The sequence below is a fragment of the Panulirus ornatus genome, chromosome 33, assembly GCF_036320965.1.
Source record: "Panulirus ornatus isolate Po-2019 chromosome 33, ASM3632096v1, whole genome shotgun sequence".
Classification (NCBI taxonomy): Eukaryota; Metazoa; Arthropoda; class Malacostraca; order Decapoda; family Palinuridae; genus Panulirus; species Panulirus ornatus.
This window is the reverse complement of record NC_092256.1, coordinates 12,115,306-12,133,314: the sequence shown is the minus strand read 5'-3', so window position 1 is coordinate 12,133,314 and position 18,009 is coordinate 12,115,306. Positions and strand designations below refer to the sequence as shown.

Sequence of the window (18,009 nt, the reverse complement as noted above, 5' to 3'; positions counted from 1 at the left end):
CTCAATCCAATCATTAAGAATAATATAACGGGTATACCCGCCGAGAGCCTGGATGGTCTGAGGATTATCTAAGACATATCAGAAGGGTTTTACAGTACCTTTTGATCTGTACTTATACAAAGAATGTACAAAGGAAAAGATCATTGTTAGATCTTATCTTCACATATGTTATTGAAAGGGTGGTGGTATACACAGAGCATCAAATTGAGTAAGAACAATGCAAGTTCAGGAGTGGTAGAGGATGTATGGATCAGGTCGTGGTATTGAAGAATATACGTGAAAAACACTAGGAGACACAGAAGGGTATGTATGTAGCATCTAAGAATCGAGAGAGTACAAGATAATGTTGACAGAGATGATTTGTGTAAGGTGTAATGAATATATATAGTGTGGGAAGAAAGCTATTAGAAGCAGAGGAGTATCTATGAAGAGAGTAAGTTACAGAGGAATATGAATGGTTCTATGTGAAAGTGGGATGTCACTATGGCTATTTGTTTATGGAAGGGGTGGTGAGGTTGATAAATACAAGGGTCATGCAGAAAGGACAAGTATGCAGTCTGTATGGGGTGAAAGGACCTGGTGAATGAGTTAGTTATTGTTTCCTGATGACACAAAACTGGTAGCATATTTGAGTGAGAAACTGCAGAAATTAGTGTTTAAGTTTACGAGTGTGTGTGTGTGAAAGGAAGAAATTGAGAACATATGTGAATAAAAGCAAAGTTTAGCAGTGCAGACAGAGAGGTTAGTTAGGATGTGAGTTTGTGGAGAAAACTTTTGGTTTAGATACAATGGAGGGGACATGGCAGCGAATGGAACTGTGGAATTGGAGGTGATTCATAGGGTGGGTAATGGGCAAAGGTCCCAGGAGCATTGAGGAATGGGTGAAGAGAGTTCATTTTATGGGAGGACAGAAATGGGGATGTTTGAAAGTAAATTAATCCCAATAATGTTGTATGGATGGGAGGTATGAGTTATAGATTAGAATGTATATACATAGGAGGATGGATGTGTTGGAAATGAAATGCTTGAGGATAATATGTGATGTGAGGAATGTAAAAATGTATGAGTTACAATACTTTCACCAGGTCTGTTTTAGCACCACATTGAAACTAGCTTTGGGAAATGGGCATTTATGGTTTAGGTGTGTCATATATTCTCTTATTACAGAAATACCTGGAAAGAACTTCTTTTGTATTGAACAGTATTCAAGTTATGAAAATATCATTAGTATCAACTTTTTTAATCACTTTCCCTAAGAAAAAGAACATGTAAACACAGCAGCACAACTATGTACTGGAGTTAACTTTTTGTAGATTAAAGAAACAAATGTTCATGAAAACATAAATGTTACAAGATATTCAGGCTTTCAAATTACCTTTCCATTTTTATTATCCTGTTTGCTGTTTCTTGCCTCTAAAAGGTAGTGTTGTCAGGAAGAGGCGACTGAATTGTAGTGAAAATATCGTCCTCTGTTCCTTCTATTGGAAAGTAATCGTTCAGAAGGGGAGGATTTTCAGCCCCATGCTCTTACCCATCTTAGTCACCCTCTATGATAGGCTGGAGATGTGGGTAGGATTGTTTCTACCCTACACAAAATAAAATTTGTAAGGCAGTATTTTTTCCACTTAATTCATACCATAAAAAATACTTTTGATGTAGACTGTTTTAAGGTAAAAGAAACAACAAAAGACACAGTAAAGTTTATAGTATTAAGATTGGAGTTTTGTACATCTCAGAAACTGGTTTTTAGACTTTCCTTAACCAGTGAATTACTTCACTAATTTCATATTTGTTTTGCAACTTCTGACATAATACAGGTGTAAAGAAAAACTTTACTAAGATTTTCCATGTGGCTGCACAGTCATATTGTGGCCAAATTTCTGTCATGTCAGTAAGAGAGCCAACTATAAGACACAGTGGTAAACATGCTGCCTGTTCTCAATATGAGGATGCCATGCTTAAACCTGCAATATTCAGGTTAAGTGTATGTCTGTAGTGAGATAATTGATATATACAAATGGAAGAACAAGAGCACTCTGATTCCATTTCCTTCTAACACAAAAATTAATGAAAAATAACACCAGTAGAATTTTTATAAAGATATATGCATCTAATCATATATCTGTCTTGCTATCATTCTATATTTCTATCTGTCCATATATATATATATATATATATATATATATATATATATATATATATATATATATATATATATATATATATACTTGTTCTTTATTTCCCACATCAGTGAGGATGAGCCAGGAACAAATGAAGAAAAGGACTCATTCACACATCCATTCTCTAGCTGTTCCTATCCCCCGGCTGCTTCATATGCCCTGGTTCAGTCCACTGACAGCACATTAATTCTTGTATGCTAAATCATTCCAGTCCTTTCTATCTCATGCCTGCCTTTCATCCTCCTGCATGTTCAGGCCCCAGGCACTCAAAATCTCGTTCACTCCATCCATACATCATGAATTTGGACTCCCCCTTCTTGTCCCATCCACTTCTAACATGTATATCCTCTTTGTCAACCTCATCTCACTTATTCTCTCCAAATGCCCAAATAATTTCAGCACACCCTCTTCAGCTTTCTCAACCATACACTTCTTATTTCCTCACCTCTCTCTCACCCTATTATTACCTACATGATCAACATTCCTCACACCAGATTTTGTATACAACACATCCCCCCCCTTTACCATACATTTTCATCCATAGCCCATGCCTTGCATCCATACAACATTGGTGGGGTTACTATACCTTCAAACATACCTATTTTTGCCCTCCCAAACAGTAACTTTTCTTCCCATACATTCCTCAGTGCAAAACTGGAACTTCAACACAACAAAACCCATGATACAGCATTCAACTCTGGTGATTTGTTATAGAAGATCCCCCACTCATGAAGCGCTTCTGAACCATTCTAATGACATCCCTTCTCCCACAGAACATGCAAACACTCTCATGAGAAACTTCAAAACAATCTTCCATAAACTAACTTTATCCTAAAACAGGAAAATCATGAAAAACCTACACAAATTCCACCCAGAAAAAACTGCTCACCCACCATTCACTCCAACTAATACAAGCTGTGCAACTAAAACCTTATAGAACTCTCCTGCAACAGGCCCTGACAACATATCAAACTTTCACATAACATTCTCTGGCTCAGTTTCAGTCTAAGCACTCACTTACATATTCTTCCACCACTCCTAGCTATAAAACAATCCCTAACATTTGGAAACCTGCCATTATAATAATAATCTAAAAACCCTCCTAACTGCCCAACTTTTCCTCCTCCTATCTCCTTATACCACTTCTGTCTTTTTTAGCATCCAAATTCTGAAAAACTGATCCACAACAGAATCAAGTAAACTACATAACACAGATTCAGATCCGACCAATCCACCACCAGACCTATACATTGACCTGACACAACATATCCTAGATGGTTTCGACCAACCAAAAACCCCATCCTGACTTGCCATGAAGTTCTTTCTCTATCTTCATTCTCTTCCTACATTACCTAAGCAAACCACATGAATATTTGCTCATGTGCAGACAACCTCACAATAACATCACAACAGCCTGACACCACTATAGCAACAACAAACATGCATCACTACATTACACAATGGAAATAATGACTCACCAAGAGCAGAATATGAGCATCACCAATAAAGTCTTCAATCCTTCTTTTAACCCCAGACAGATATGAATCCATCTTGCACTCCCCAGTCACCTTGAATGGACAATCACTCTCGCTGAACAAAACACCAACCATTCTCAGCATCACAGCTGATATACATTTGACATTCACTTCCCACACCAAAAACATCAATGCAAAAGCAACACACTCACTAAATGCCCTCAGAAACTTAACTTGCACAAGAATTGGACTGGAATGAATCCCTTAGTATCCTCAACAAACAGTTCATCCACTCCACACATACCTATGCCTCATCTCTCTGATCTTCCCCACTCAAAAGCAAACGTAGCAAAGCTACAAATCACATAAAACAGAGCACTCAAACAATCACTGGTTGCTGAGCAACCACAAGCACTTAACACCTACACAATGAAAAACATCCTCCCAGTACAATCCAACCTCAACAAGCTTGGCACTAAGTTCTTTGCAACAGCATTAGACCACCTCCCACCCAAACCACTCCATAACTAACCACCAGTCCCCATGTAGAAGTAAAAAGCTTACCCTTGTCTCACAATTCAACAAAATTTGTGATGCTGACCCCATATCCCCCAATGCCTCAAATACATCACCAACAAAACACACACACACTGAATTGACCCAACTAACAGCAAACAACCATCCTCCCAGCTCAGTATTAAACACTTAGAAACATACCACACATGCATATGGCAGATAATGAATGCCCAGCAAGGAAGTTGGAATGGTTATTTAATGCAATACCAAGTGATTAAGAAATTTATACAGTAACTAGAGAAATATGATTGAAGACAATACCCAATGACTTAGAATACATAACCACATCAGAAAAGTAAATGCTTACAGAAATAGCATTATAAAACAAGAAAGATAAGTGAGGGGACGAGATGATCAAGAGAAATATCATTCGTGAGCATACAGGTTAAGTGGTGAGTTCAATGCACTAGCCCTTCCACCATGGGATAATCTTGTCATAAGTAGGTTGGTAAACCAGACATACACCCATCTGAAACTAAACTTCCCATACAAACATGAGTCACACTTTCTCATCTATGCTCTGGACATCACCCATACCTACATTACAACAAACACTGATTCAACATATCCCAAGAGCCTTCCCGCCCATAATGCAACTACCATAGTGAAGACACTGAACACTTACGGCTCTTTTGCACTGCACTCTCCCTAAATCACTAGACATGGCTGGCTTCCTGAGCATTGTGGGAGCCCATAATGACATGAGTGATTCCTGGGGAAGGAAGTAATTATAAGAATATTCCTTGGAGACAGAGCTAGCAATACTCAGAACATTTGCAGCTAACTGAAGTTGGATAAGATGTAATATGCAGAATCATGACAGAATGTACAAAATGAGGCCTAGATATACAAAAGAAGCTATGGAAAGTGTATAAAAGAAATTAAGCAATGTCAAGTTTACCAAGTAAAATTTCTTAAAAAGCACGGGAACCAAGATAACTGCAAGTTGGTCTACTAAAACAAGAGTTAATCCCCAGCACATCAAGGTACCATTGTCTTTGGCCCATTTTATTGGGAATTGGTTAAATACTTATTAATGGACTAGCAGCACAGCCAGCTGTGTAAAAAAAACAGCACAGCACTCTCACTGTGACTTACACAAACACTAGAAATTGATTTGGAGACAAAATTATTCGATAACTGACACAGAATAAGCATGTGATGAACACCACTAATAAGGTAACTGATAAAGACTGAAGTAAATGATGAACAGCACTCAATCGTGTACAGATCTTACACACGGATATATTTTCACATCATTGCAATTTGTGTTTGTGTACAATTCTTAGTTAATTATACAACTCCATGACCCCTTTTATGGGGCTCCCTGCAGCTCTGAGGCTGCACTCCAATCAGGATCTGGGATATGATGTACTCCTTTGGTGCAAGAAGTTCCTTGATGAAACTGCAGTTCTTTTCATCAATTAATGATGGTACAACCTCATTGATAATAACTTTTTTACTTGTAGTGTAACCTCATGCAGGCAGAGTTTGGTTACATCTATTTGCATAAAATAGTGAGAAATCACCCTCATATTATCCAAGTTAACAAGAATCAGTTTTTTCTCTCATTTTCTTTGTAACACTGATGATTATCTCTGATGTTGGTTTTGCTGCATCCACATTTGAATGTTGAAAGAGTTGAACTGTAAACCAACCAACCTAACTTGTGAAGTTAGACAATTGCAGGCATCCCCCAGCCAGCTGATAGGCTGTAAGCGACTATATCATATTCTAATAATCAATTAATTTTCAAATGCATCATGGAGAATACAGGCATATAATGGTTTAAGTTGAAAGTTTGACTATTTCTGAGGCAACAAATTTCCTGTTACTATGACCATCAATTAAAGTGCATCATGAATAGTATAGGCCTAAAATGGTTTTAGTTGAATATCTGACTATTTCTGAGGCAACAAATTTTCAGTTACTATGACCAGAGATTTAAATACTTGCAACAGATTCTAAATTTACAATTCCATTTCACACACTAAGAAGTAATTTTTTTTTTTTTAAATTCCAACTTTTAATTAATACTCCTATCGCCCTAAATTTTGAATCTGCCACAGGTTCAAGAATTGTCACACTTAAAACAAGTATACTGATATACTGTATTATTTAATGTACTTGTACCTGGTTAGTAAAACAAAAAAAAGGCTTTCCAAATTTAACAATCATTTGTACTTGTATATTATCACAGAGTAAGGATGATACAATGGAATTCTCAGCAGCTTCACAGTTGGATAGTAATTAGCCAAAACCAATTACAGTATATCAGACATGTAAAGAATTGCTAAAACTCATGATGTGTACTTTCCTTCTTTTCATTCTTTTTGATAACCTCCATAGGTAGGTGCACCTTTTAAGTGACAAACTGGATATCATGACCATATTCATAAATTTTGAATAGATTATTATTAATGCATGGGATTGCCTATAAAATAATAACTGGACACATAGTATAACAGTACTTTCACAAAACCAATTCATCACCGAATGAAATATGCTAGTGCTTGAATAGGATAATACTAAAAAATATGATGCCTTTGAATAACATTTCCTTAATTTTATTTCTAAAGTTCCAAGGAAGTTGCTAGAAGGAAGAGTTCAATCCAATCCCCTGAGCTATCTCTCTAGTTGGGATAATGTGTAGTTTTGTATAATTGTCTACATAAGTACACACATATTCATGACATATATATATATATATATATATATATATATATATATATATATATATATATATATATATATATATTACATCTCTCTTACCCTTTCATTACTTGCTCAATCAAACCACCTCACACCATATATCGTCCTCAAACATTTCATTTCCACCACATGATAAGGTCCCAAGTGCACTTTCGTGCAATAATCTCATCATCAGGGGAGATGCAAGATTATTACATGAGAGTGCACTTGGGAACATATTGTGTTTCATTTCCCCGTGGACTCAAAGGAATATAAATCATCATTACTATTATATTTAATCGCTGTTTCACACGTCAGTGAGGCAGCGCCAGGAAATAGACAAAGAATGGCCCATTCACTCATATAGACATATATATATATATATATATATATATATATATATATCCCTGGGGATAGGGGAGAAAGAATACTTCCCACGTATTCCCTGTGTGTCGTAGAAGGCGACTAAAAGGGGAGGGAGCGGGTGGCTGGAAATCCTCCCCTCTCGTTTTTTTTTTTTTTTTTTTTTTTTTTTCCCCCCAAAAGAAGGAACAGAGAAGGGGGCCAGGTGAGGATTTTCCCTCTAAGGCCCAGTCCTCTGTTCTTAACGCTACCTCGCAAACGCGGGAAATGGCGAATAGTATGAAAAAAAAAAAAAAAATATATATATACATAAATGCCCATACATGCACATGTACATACATATACATATCAACATATACACATATACATACACATACAGAGACATATACATATATATACACATGTACATATTCATACTTGCTTGCCTTCATTCATTCTTGGCGCTGCCCAGCCCCACAGAAAACAGCATCGCCACCCCCTGCTTCAGCGAGGTAGTGCCAAGAAAACATACAAAAAAGGCCATACTCATCCACACTCAGTCTCTAGCTGTCATGTGTAATGCACAGCTTCCTATCCACATCCAGACCCCACAGACCTTTCCATGGTTTACCCTAGACATTTCACATGCCATGGTTCAGTCCACTGACAGCACGTTGACCCTGGTATACAACATTGTTCCAATTCACCCTATTCCTTGCACACCTCTCACCCTCCTGTACGTTCGGGTCCTAATCACCCGATATCTTTTTCACTTCATCCTTCCACCTCTAATTTGGTCTCCTGCTTCTCCTTTTTCCCTGCACCTCTGACACACATGTATCTTCTTTGTCAATGTTTCCTCACTCATTCTCTCCACATGTCCAAACCATTTCAACACACTCTCTTCTCTTCTCTCAACCAATAAGCCTGATACCATGAATAACTTATATGAGTAGACTGAAAGAAATAGTACCACTGTGTCATTTACAAATATATTTGGCCCTCTATTTCAGGTAAACAACATTCAAGAGTAACTTTATACAAATGGGAAGCAATAGGGCTCTGTTGCTGGCGAGATCATAATACTTATCTTCCTTACTTTGTTCAGTGCTGGCTGAGGTAAGCTTACTCTAACCATTACAAGACAGAGTAGCTGCTTAACTGGTACAAGGAATACAAGCCACTTGTCATTAATTGTTATAAAAAAGCTTGCCCTGATGCTGGAAAGAATGCTTTCTCTGGTCAAGATAATGACTTCTTGCAATGATGCCCAAGAATCCACCAGATTGAACTTTCTGAAAAGTTTCCTACCTTAGATATAGAAAATGGGTTCAGCTACACCCAGGTCCCACAGAGTGTCCCCAACTTTGTTTGCCATATACCAACTTGTCAGGCAACCAGTGCTCAAACAGCTGTTCATCAGTAGAGGCCACGAATTTAACAAAGAGTGCAGGGTGAGTAGGAGAAAGTTCACAAAGAAACAACTATTCACACATACAAAGAAATCTCTCCTGCATTACTACAGTTTTTTTATGTGAAGAATGGTCAACTCTAGTAATGCCCACATCTTGGCATGAAGGACAAATGATGAAAAACATCCAACTATCCAAATCAATATTAACAAAATCCATTTTAAACATTTCTAACGCTGAAAAGAAATAAACTAAATAATGAGGTTTCTCTCAGGAGGTAACTATACTCTTAGCAACAGGATGTAACAGAGTATAATCATGTGCATCAAGTACACCTAAAATATTCAAATGACAGGAAAAAGTGGGATATGAAGTCATATATATCCCTTAACACTGGCTAATATATGATACTCAACATTGGTGGCTACTTAAGAATATGTATCGCTGAGAGTCCTGACAGATATTATGTAGCACTAACCTGATTCTTGAAAAATATACAGAATCTATATATCACACAGTGAAAAATCCAAATGAACACAAAAACTGTTGTCCCTCAGATAACCAAGATGTATATTGTGTTATGGGAACCAATACAATCTAAGATTTATGTTTAATTTTTTTTCTATATTACCAGCTCTAATCATGGACAGCAGTCCTATTTCATACTAGGCAGTGAACTAAAATAAAAGGCAAAAGAGGTATAGTTAAAAAAAGAAAAGAAAAACGGAGAATAATAATCAAAAGTTTTAAAGGTATGGAAAACCAGTTACTAAAAAGAAGTACATTATAGTTGTTTGGAAAAACATACAAATAAAGTTTCAAAGTTTAAAGGTGCAGGGAAAAATGGGAGGACCACAAGAGCCCATTCATGAATTGAATTGCCACTAGCTGTACAGTAATCAAATAATGCATAGGTTTATAAAGTTCAAGTACTGCATAATACTGCTATTGACGAAAGTGGCAAAGTAGACTTTTAAGAAATTTATGCCATTCATCTTAACTGTAAAACTACCTTCTGTTTTCACATCTCACTTCTCCTACCTCTCTTTTTTCCTCCCCTCCTATACCACCAGAAAGAAAGAAATTCTTTTAGAGCAATCACCACAGTAATATCTAAAGAAGGGGTAAGGAGAATGAAGTCGTGAAGGGAAATTGGGTTAAGTTTTGTTTCAGACTGGGAGAATTTATAATATGGAGTAAACATACAAAGCTATAACAGCTTCAGATGTAAGAACTGTAGTCCCTACATGTATGTGTCATCTCCATGAATAAATGGAGTAACTGTTCAAGACAGAGGAATCTTTGGCATCTGAAGAGGACTGTCAAGATTGAGGGTTCTTAAGCATCTGAAGAGGACTGCTTTTTAGAGGCTGACTTGGTTAGCAATGTATTCTGTTCATTGTACCGAGTGATAGAATTATAGAGCCAAAGAAGATGGGAGTCATGAAGAAAGTACAGTTCTGAGGCAATAAACCAAACTAGGTTACTACATTTCTACCAGCAACTCTTTAAGTTTGTAGAAGGAGTTGTGATGAGACTAGACACAGAGGAAGTATAAGGTGGAATAGATTTGAAAAAATGCAGATTTGAATCATCACCATACGAATAAGCTGGATTATTTTCTGAAGGAAGTATTTGATACAATGGAAAGAAAGGAAAAGAGACAAGTAAAAACTCCAAAGTACATAGCTGTCAACTGAAAAAAAAGAAGGAAAGCTGAACCATCACCAAAAATATAAATGAATTAACTAAAGAGGAAGCCATATATGAGAAGAGACAGACAGCATTAATATGGTCACCCTTCTTTGGAATAAGTTAAATCTATACATGTTTTCATCTATATCTATATCTAAATCTATACATGTATTATCCCTGGGGATAGGGGAGAAAGAATACTTCCCACGTATTCCCTGCGTGTCGTAGAAGGCGACTAAAAGGGAAGGGAGCGGGGGGCTGGAAATCCTCCCCTCTCGTTTTTTTTTTAATTTTCCAAAAGAAGGCACAGAGGGGGCCAGGTGAGGATATTCCCTCAGAGGCCCAGTCCTCTGTTCTTAACGCTACCTTGCTAACGCGGGAAATGGCAAATAGTTTAAAAGAAAAGAAAGAGAGTTTTCAAAGTGAAAGAAAAGTGTTCAGGGTAAAAGCAAAACGAGCCGACAAAGGTGCAAGTTCTGAGGCAAATGACTTTAAAGCATGAGGGATGCCATCCAGTCCATACACTTTACTGTTTGAACAGTTATATGGTGATCATATTATGATGCCTACCAGTACTGCGCACTACAGAACAATTAGGTCAAGTTTAATTCCCAGCATCAGAGGCTTGGATGTGATCTCTAAATTGAATTCCCTTGCTTCAGTCAGTTTGAAAAACTGGTTATAAGGTAAGAAAAGCAAAATCATTATGATATAGCAAATGACCAATTACCAAACTCATTTCATGCAGGACCCAACTTTTGTCTACTTCATGTTCATGTGCAGGACTTTTATCCTCATCATGTTTGCATGTGGGACCTGACTTAATATTTCAAAGCTGGCTTTTTTAAGAGTAGACTACTGCAGTTGCTGTAATGACCATATGTTGTCAGAGGCCATGATACATTCATCCATGTAAAAACACTCATAATTTGCTAGCCATGGTGTCTACATCTTTTTATTTGCAGTTATTTACCTTTAAGTTCTATTTGCTTCAGATGATATATCAGCATTTGGGAGAGTAACACACTCACTAGGAGTGTACACATGTGACACTCTTCTTAAAACTGTTTATTTGCCTAGAGATTTACTACATAAATATGTCTGCCACTGGATGGGACGAGGCAATGGGGTAATCTACCTATCTATCTATCTATTTATATCTCTGATGCTTGCTCCCTCTGGAATGCCCTCATGGGGGTGGCCATGGCAACAGAGTCTCCGTAACTAGTGAACTCCAGTGCCTCTAAGCCTTTTGTGCCTCGCCCTTAACAGGTCACTGGTAAAGGGCAAGTCCAGCACAGCGTTTGTAGAGGCTTCTGCCTAATGTTACTACTGACTACCTCTATGTAATGCTCCTGCCTTATAGTCCTACCTACTACTTGTACCTAGTGACCCTACCTACTACTTATATCTACTGCTCCTACCATTTTGACAAAAGGTAAGGCTAACACATAGTGCTCACTACAGGAAAATCTAGAGTTACAAAGAATGAGCTGTATGAGTTAAGTGTTGTCAAGTGTTATGTGTAATAAGGACAGATTGTATGTTTGTGGACAGAATGCCAATATTCCCCACATACGTGATGCAGAAAGATAAGACAGATACCTGGATCAGAGGAGTGCAATGGGATAAGTTTTTTCTAATTTGTTTTTCCATTGTTTTGTGTTTAAGTGCATTTCATATTGTCGGTACTGTTTTACATGTGACATGGCCCATCATGGACTTTTAGACACATTGGTTTGACTGACAGGGCATAGGCTATATTTCATTTTTTTTTTTTCCATAAACTGTTAGGCATTCTACATTCACAAAAGGTATTATGCCAAAATTTGAACTTTAATTTTTTCCTATATTTGCATGTGTAATGTAGTTGCACTGGGGCAGGTGTGACCTACTGCCACATGGAAAGGGTTTAAAGTACATGAGAGTTTCATTTGAAGTGTGTCCAAAGGGAATGACCATATACATACATGACATGAGAGTAATAAGGTGACATTCTTCAATTCTAACATATACAAGAACAAATACCCTTCAGAGTCATAACAACCTTTATAATATCTCTCATACTGTACAACCTAAAAGACAAAAAGGTTTAATTAGCCCAGAATCCTGAATGGGAATGCAGCCCTGCACTTATCACAGCAAAATATGCCCAACCAATCTTGCCTAACCACAGACTTGTGAATACACCTCATTAGCACAGTGCTATTCTTGTATTCCTAGATATTTGATTATGAATCTCACGAGAGAAAAAAATGAGATCGTATGTATGTCAGAGTAGACAATATGTTGATGCACTGGAATTATCACTGATAATCAACAGTCTCCAGAAAATTACAGTAATTGATATAAAATGACATTATGAGTTAACACACTTGGTTCAGTTTAAAATGGTATAGCTGACCAGTCAGTTATCAGAAGACTACAAAATAATACTAAAATCTAAATTAACCTGCAAGCTACATGCCTGTAATTAGTGTTTATAAAATACTTAAATTCATTTTACTAAAACTGAAATCACAATTCAGTGTTAGAAATGTGGGTGTCTGTATCTTACTTATATGTATGTGTATATGGCAAGGAAGTTAAAATCAATCTACACTGCATATCAGTTCCAAAAACTCCCACCATTCAGCACCTGCAATGGTGTTTATTGAAGCCCCACCACTTTAACTTCTATACAATCACCTGTTACTACTTTAATCTATACTGTACACAAACTAATCAAAGGATAAGCTAATTCTATGAAGCAAGTGACACTGCAAGAAGTGCTGAAGCTATCAAAGCCTTGTGTAATCCCAGGTACAGAACCTTCAACCCCCTCACCAGAGCTGGACTTAGGTAATCCTCCAAGCATATCCATGCCACATCGTATGACAGATGAAAGTGCAAAACCCTCCTCTAGCCTTTCCTGAGGCATCAATCTAATTAGAGCATGATGGCACTCATTTCTACTCCCTCACAAATCTCAAATGGGACAGATGGGATTGGAATTAATCAAGGACTTTTTGTGAAGTAAAATAAAAATTACAGTTGTAATGTTTAAAACTAACATAAACATATACCGGGAAAAGAAAACTCCACGGGATGTTATAATTTATTTGATCTGCTATCATGTTCCCTTGGGATAACAGATACCATAACCCAAAATCCAGAATATTCTAAATCCAGTAGCTGCTTGTCCTCAAGGCTGTTGGATATGAGATGTTGGAGTGTAATTCAACCTCAATTAATGAAAATATAATAGAGCTGGAATTGAGATGGGTCCAAAACAAATTAACCCAACGACTAGGTCAAGTGAGAGATCAAGGCAGGGTTAGGGAAAGTAATATGAAATGGTCAGAATTTCTGAAACTAATGGCCAAGAACCTAAGTCTCAACACCTGAAATGTACTATGTATTTATTCATTACAAGACTGGAGCCAGCATATGCTAAGGCAGATATGGGAAAACAAAAAAAATGTGTTATATTTGCAGTAAAATAATGTATAACCTTGTATAATAGCCTCTGAGGTGTTGCTCAAACTCTGCCTGCATGAGTTTACACCATGAATAAAGTCACCTTTGGCCAGGCTATATCACTGGGAGTACAGTCTCATCAAAGAACTCGCTTCAAAGGAGTCTACAATTCCCTACAACTTGAGGAAGTGCAGCCATAGGCTGCAAGAACCTCTGGAAAGAGGACCATCATAACACCAGATCTCTTTCTTAGAAAGAGATCCTCACGTAATTATGAATAAAATAACTAAGTGACAGCCTCAAGTGTAACCAAACTCTACTTGCATGTGATTACACCTAGTCAAGTCACCTTCAGTGAGGATGTACTATTGTCAATGGATGAAAAGCAGTACAATTTTATAAAGGAACTTCTCACTCCAAAGGAGTCCAACATTTCCCAGCTCCTGATTGGAGTGCAGCTTTGAAGATGCAAGAGTTCTGTGGTTGTATAATCAATAACTGATTAACAGCCTCTGAACTAATTTAGGAGAATGTAAGTTTTAAGTAAAAAGTCATTGGATGAAATATCATTAAATGTTAGAAAATGTATTAGCTCTTCACATGATTCCTTTGAGAATTGCTCAGTGAGCTGTAGTGAACCAGTTCAAGGGTAGGGGTCTAATAAAAAAAAATTAGCATATGGATGTGGACAGTCGAAAACCAGAGTCAGCAAGAGTAGTTTTGCGAGAGAGGATTGGCTGAGTTTAGGGATACCCTAGGGCAATTTAGGGATACCCTAGGGCAACTGTGGGATGGAAGAATACCTGGATTGTATGAATGAGGACTGCTGGTTCCACATGAAGTAATACTTGGGCCAGCTGGGTATGAAGTAAAACCTGGGATAGTTGTGTAGGCTTATCCTGAAAGGATATATTTTTTCAAACTATCTATATAAAACAATCATAACAGATATATCCCTTCATCCTACAGGATATTAAATGTAAAATTTTCATAATCAGGTTACCAAAGATGATGTTGCAAAACTAAGTTGTATTGACATTTGGTGAATGAGTTCAGTATGAGACTCTTTTAAATTCTATCATACTAGAGCTTTTCAAAATCTTCAAAGTATCACTAACTTAATCTCAAAGAGAGGAATTCATGTTAAAATACATTATTCCAATCTTTCTCATCAAGCCCAAAAATAAAACAGCTTATCTGCTGAATAGCATCTAATGTTGCTGTTGACAAACTCTGAGGAATCCCTACATTGGGTTGAACTTAGCCCAGTAAATAACCTACCACAAGCCTCATGAAAAAGACTTTAGCAAGAACCATGGTGGGCATCAAATGATGACTTCTCTGCTCCCAAGTGTAAGATAACTCATACTGCATAATCAAAGTAACACACAAAAACAATAAAGTGCTACAAGGAGGCTATTCATGACAAACAACAACTGATGCAGAGCCTTTGAATGGGCCAACTGAAATGTATTAAACAACTATGCTATGTTCTTGTTCAGGGAATCTGAGAACTACTAGACATCAGTTGCCTTGACAATTGTCCTAACTGCAGGACGAAAAAAGGAGACCATGTTGTATCCTGACACAAAAGCTCTCCTCAAAGCTGAACAAGATCTAATTGATATGTGGGGCCAGCTTTTCAAAAGCCAGTAAGAAGTGATTATCATACAAAAAATATAGATGCAATACACTTTATAACTGAAACAAAGTGGTATCCAGTTATATTTCACTGACAGCTTGCATTTCAGTCCATTCAGGCAGAGTGGGAATTTCTATGATTTGGACGAAGTCCATGTTGATCCCTCAATTCATTAGATGTAGTGGCCTAAATATTGTATGATATCAAAGTAATCTATATGCTTATTGTAAGTGGATCAGCTTCATGATGGTTTGAAAAGAATGACTGACCAATTTTGAATGAATGCTCATAACATGGCCATCATAAGAGTTAGGTGGAAAGGCATGCATGGGAGGAGTTGCCTAAAAAATTTCCCACATATTATGAGTCTCATATTGACTCAATTTCTCTGAAAATGACAAAGAAAACCATCATAATAGCCCATTCTAGTAAATTTTGGGCATCATTTTAAGTCACGATTCACCATAAAAAAAATGATATTATGTAGGAACTTCAAGTAAAGCTTACCTCATTTAGGACCCAGCTTGACCTTAGCTGCCCCACAGAGGATATGGCACAAAGGTTGCTGAAGCAATTGTATCTAATCTACCAGAGGTTGTGGAGACAACATGTCTATTCCTCTAAAAATTATTTACAGTATTAGTAATTTATCCCTGCATTATGAAAAGTATCTAATTGTCAGTTCACACATTTAAGTAAATTAGTTGAATGGTAACAGTGGGGGAAAATGGGAAGTATGGATAAAATTGTCTAAATTATGTTAATTTACATGAAATCTGAAAATGTAACTTGAAATCAATTTCAAGATAAAATGTCCAAACACTGTAACAAGCTCATCCTTGTACAGTGCTCAGTGATTTACAGAACTCTGTGGGATTCATATACATCTGCTAGTCTCCCCTAGTTAGATATTTACTTTTACTAACCTACATATGGGAACACTGAGCTAAGTCAGTACTATGATACGTCATATCTTCTGTACAAATATAAATGATTATAAGTTTATAATGGGTTAGAAAAATTCACCTCGAGATTCCTATGAAATATGAGATAGTTTGTATGAAATAATTTAATAGCACACAAAAACTAGACGGGACTCTGATGTGATGATTTACATGTAACAAAAGTGCAGTCATACTTTACAAGTAAATAAAGCCTTTCATATATTTATCATACAGTTCATAAAATTATTCATCTTAATTAAACTAAAATTCATCACTATGTACATCCTGAACTTATCAATAATGATTTATGAATATCTGTTTCAACACTAGTTTTCAAGAAGTTTCATCTGAAGTTATGACTTGATTTCATTACTTACGTTAGCTATGTAAACAATACACATATTTTGATATATGACACACATTGCATGCTGCAACGGATATTAACACAACAGCTTATGAGGTAAGTAGTCAGGGGCGAAAGGTGTGTATCTAATTTGCTGATCTCAAGACTGTAGATGGCTACACATGCATTACGCCACTGAATCTGTCTCTTAATGCAAGACACTGCAATACCAAGATCCTGACAGCTGAACTCTCAGTCAAATGAAAGTGCAGAATGTTAAAGCTACAACAGGAAAGTTCAGTTTTACTATTGCAAAACAGCTGCTTGACCATGAGCAAAACAAGATTTTCCACTTTTCACATTCTGTTTGAATAGCAGTTACATTTAGATCCAAATTATTATATCTAATGATCTAACCATACATGTAAAGCTTCAAACTTCTGATCCACAGTGTATACCACACAAGGATAAGGTCTTCACCAGCAGTATATATTGACAAAAGCAGCAAACTCTCTAAACTGAGGTTATATGGTCTTGATGATACAGTTACTTGAATGAGTGTTATTATATGAAATGAGGACAAGAGACACAAAAATTCACTGGTTTTATCCAAACACATGGATTGTAAAAGAGGTTACTGTAAGTTTCAGCAGTTGTATATTTCATAATGATATCACTTTTTCAGTGCCTAGTTTTAAACTTTACATCTATTGTTATGTCTTCAAAATAAAATTTCTTACCTTCTGGTGTTTTCTGGCAATGTATTGTCCACCACTTTAATGCTTGATTAATACTTTCGTACCACCTATGACAGAACTTATATTATGAAGTTCTCTCTTGACACTTGAAATTTTTTTCTGGAGTAGAAAACTTAATCTTCCAGTCAATATTCAATTCAACTTATTTGCTATTCCATTTTCTCAGTAACATCGTCTGCGACATCGACATTTCCTGATGATTTCAATCTCCTTCTTGTAAGAAGTTCCATCATTACAGATAAGTCGAACTTGACGTTGTTTTGTTCTACGTGGTTTACAACAGTGTGTACCACAAGTACCACTGCAAATTGCATTCTTGATTGGTCTCCTTGAACGACACCCATTCTCCACATAATATTCAGTGAACTGTTCTTTGCGGCAGGTAGGAGCTGAAGAGATGAAAATAATGAATGAAAGAGATTTACTTCAGTTTTGTGGGTAAAACAGCTTAGAGAGACATATCCTGCATCACCCACATTAAATGCTGAAAGT

General features: G+C 36.8%; 1 protein-coding gene across 1 annotated transcript in view; it reads right to left on the bottom strand.

The window, feature by feature from the left end:
* Nucleotides 1-1,688: 1,688 nt before the first annotated feature.
* LOC139759459 (protein slit-like) overlaps nucleotides 1,689-18,009 on the bottom strand; it is a 1,061,304-nt gene continuing 1,044,983 nt past the window's right edge. Inside the window, 1 exon segment of the mRNA XM_071681610.1 lies at nucleotides 1,689-17,906. Within this exon segment, the coding sequence (XP_071537711.1) occupies nucleotides 17,680-17,906 (227 nt within the window). The 3' untranslated portion in view covers nucleotides 1,689-17,679.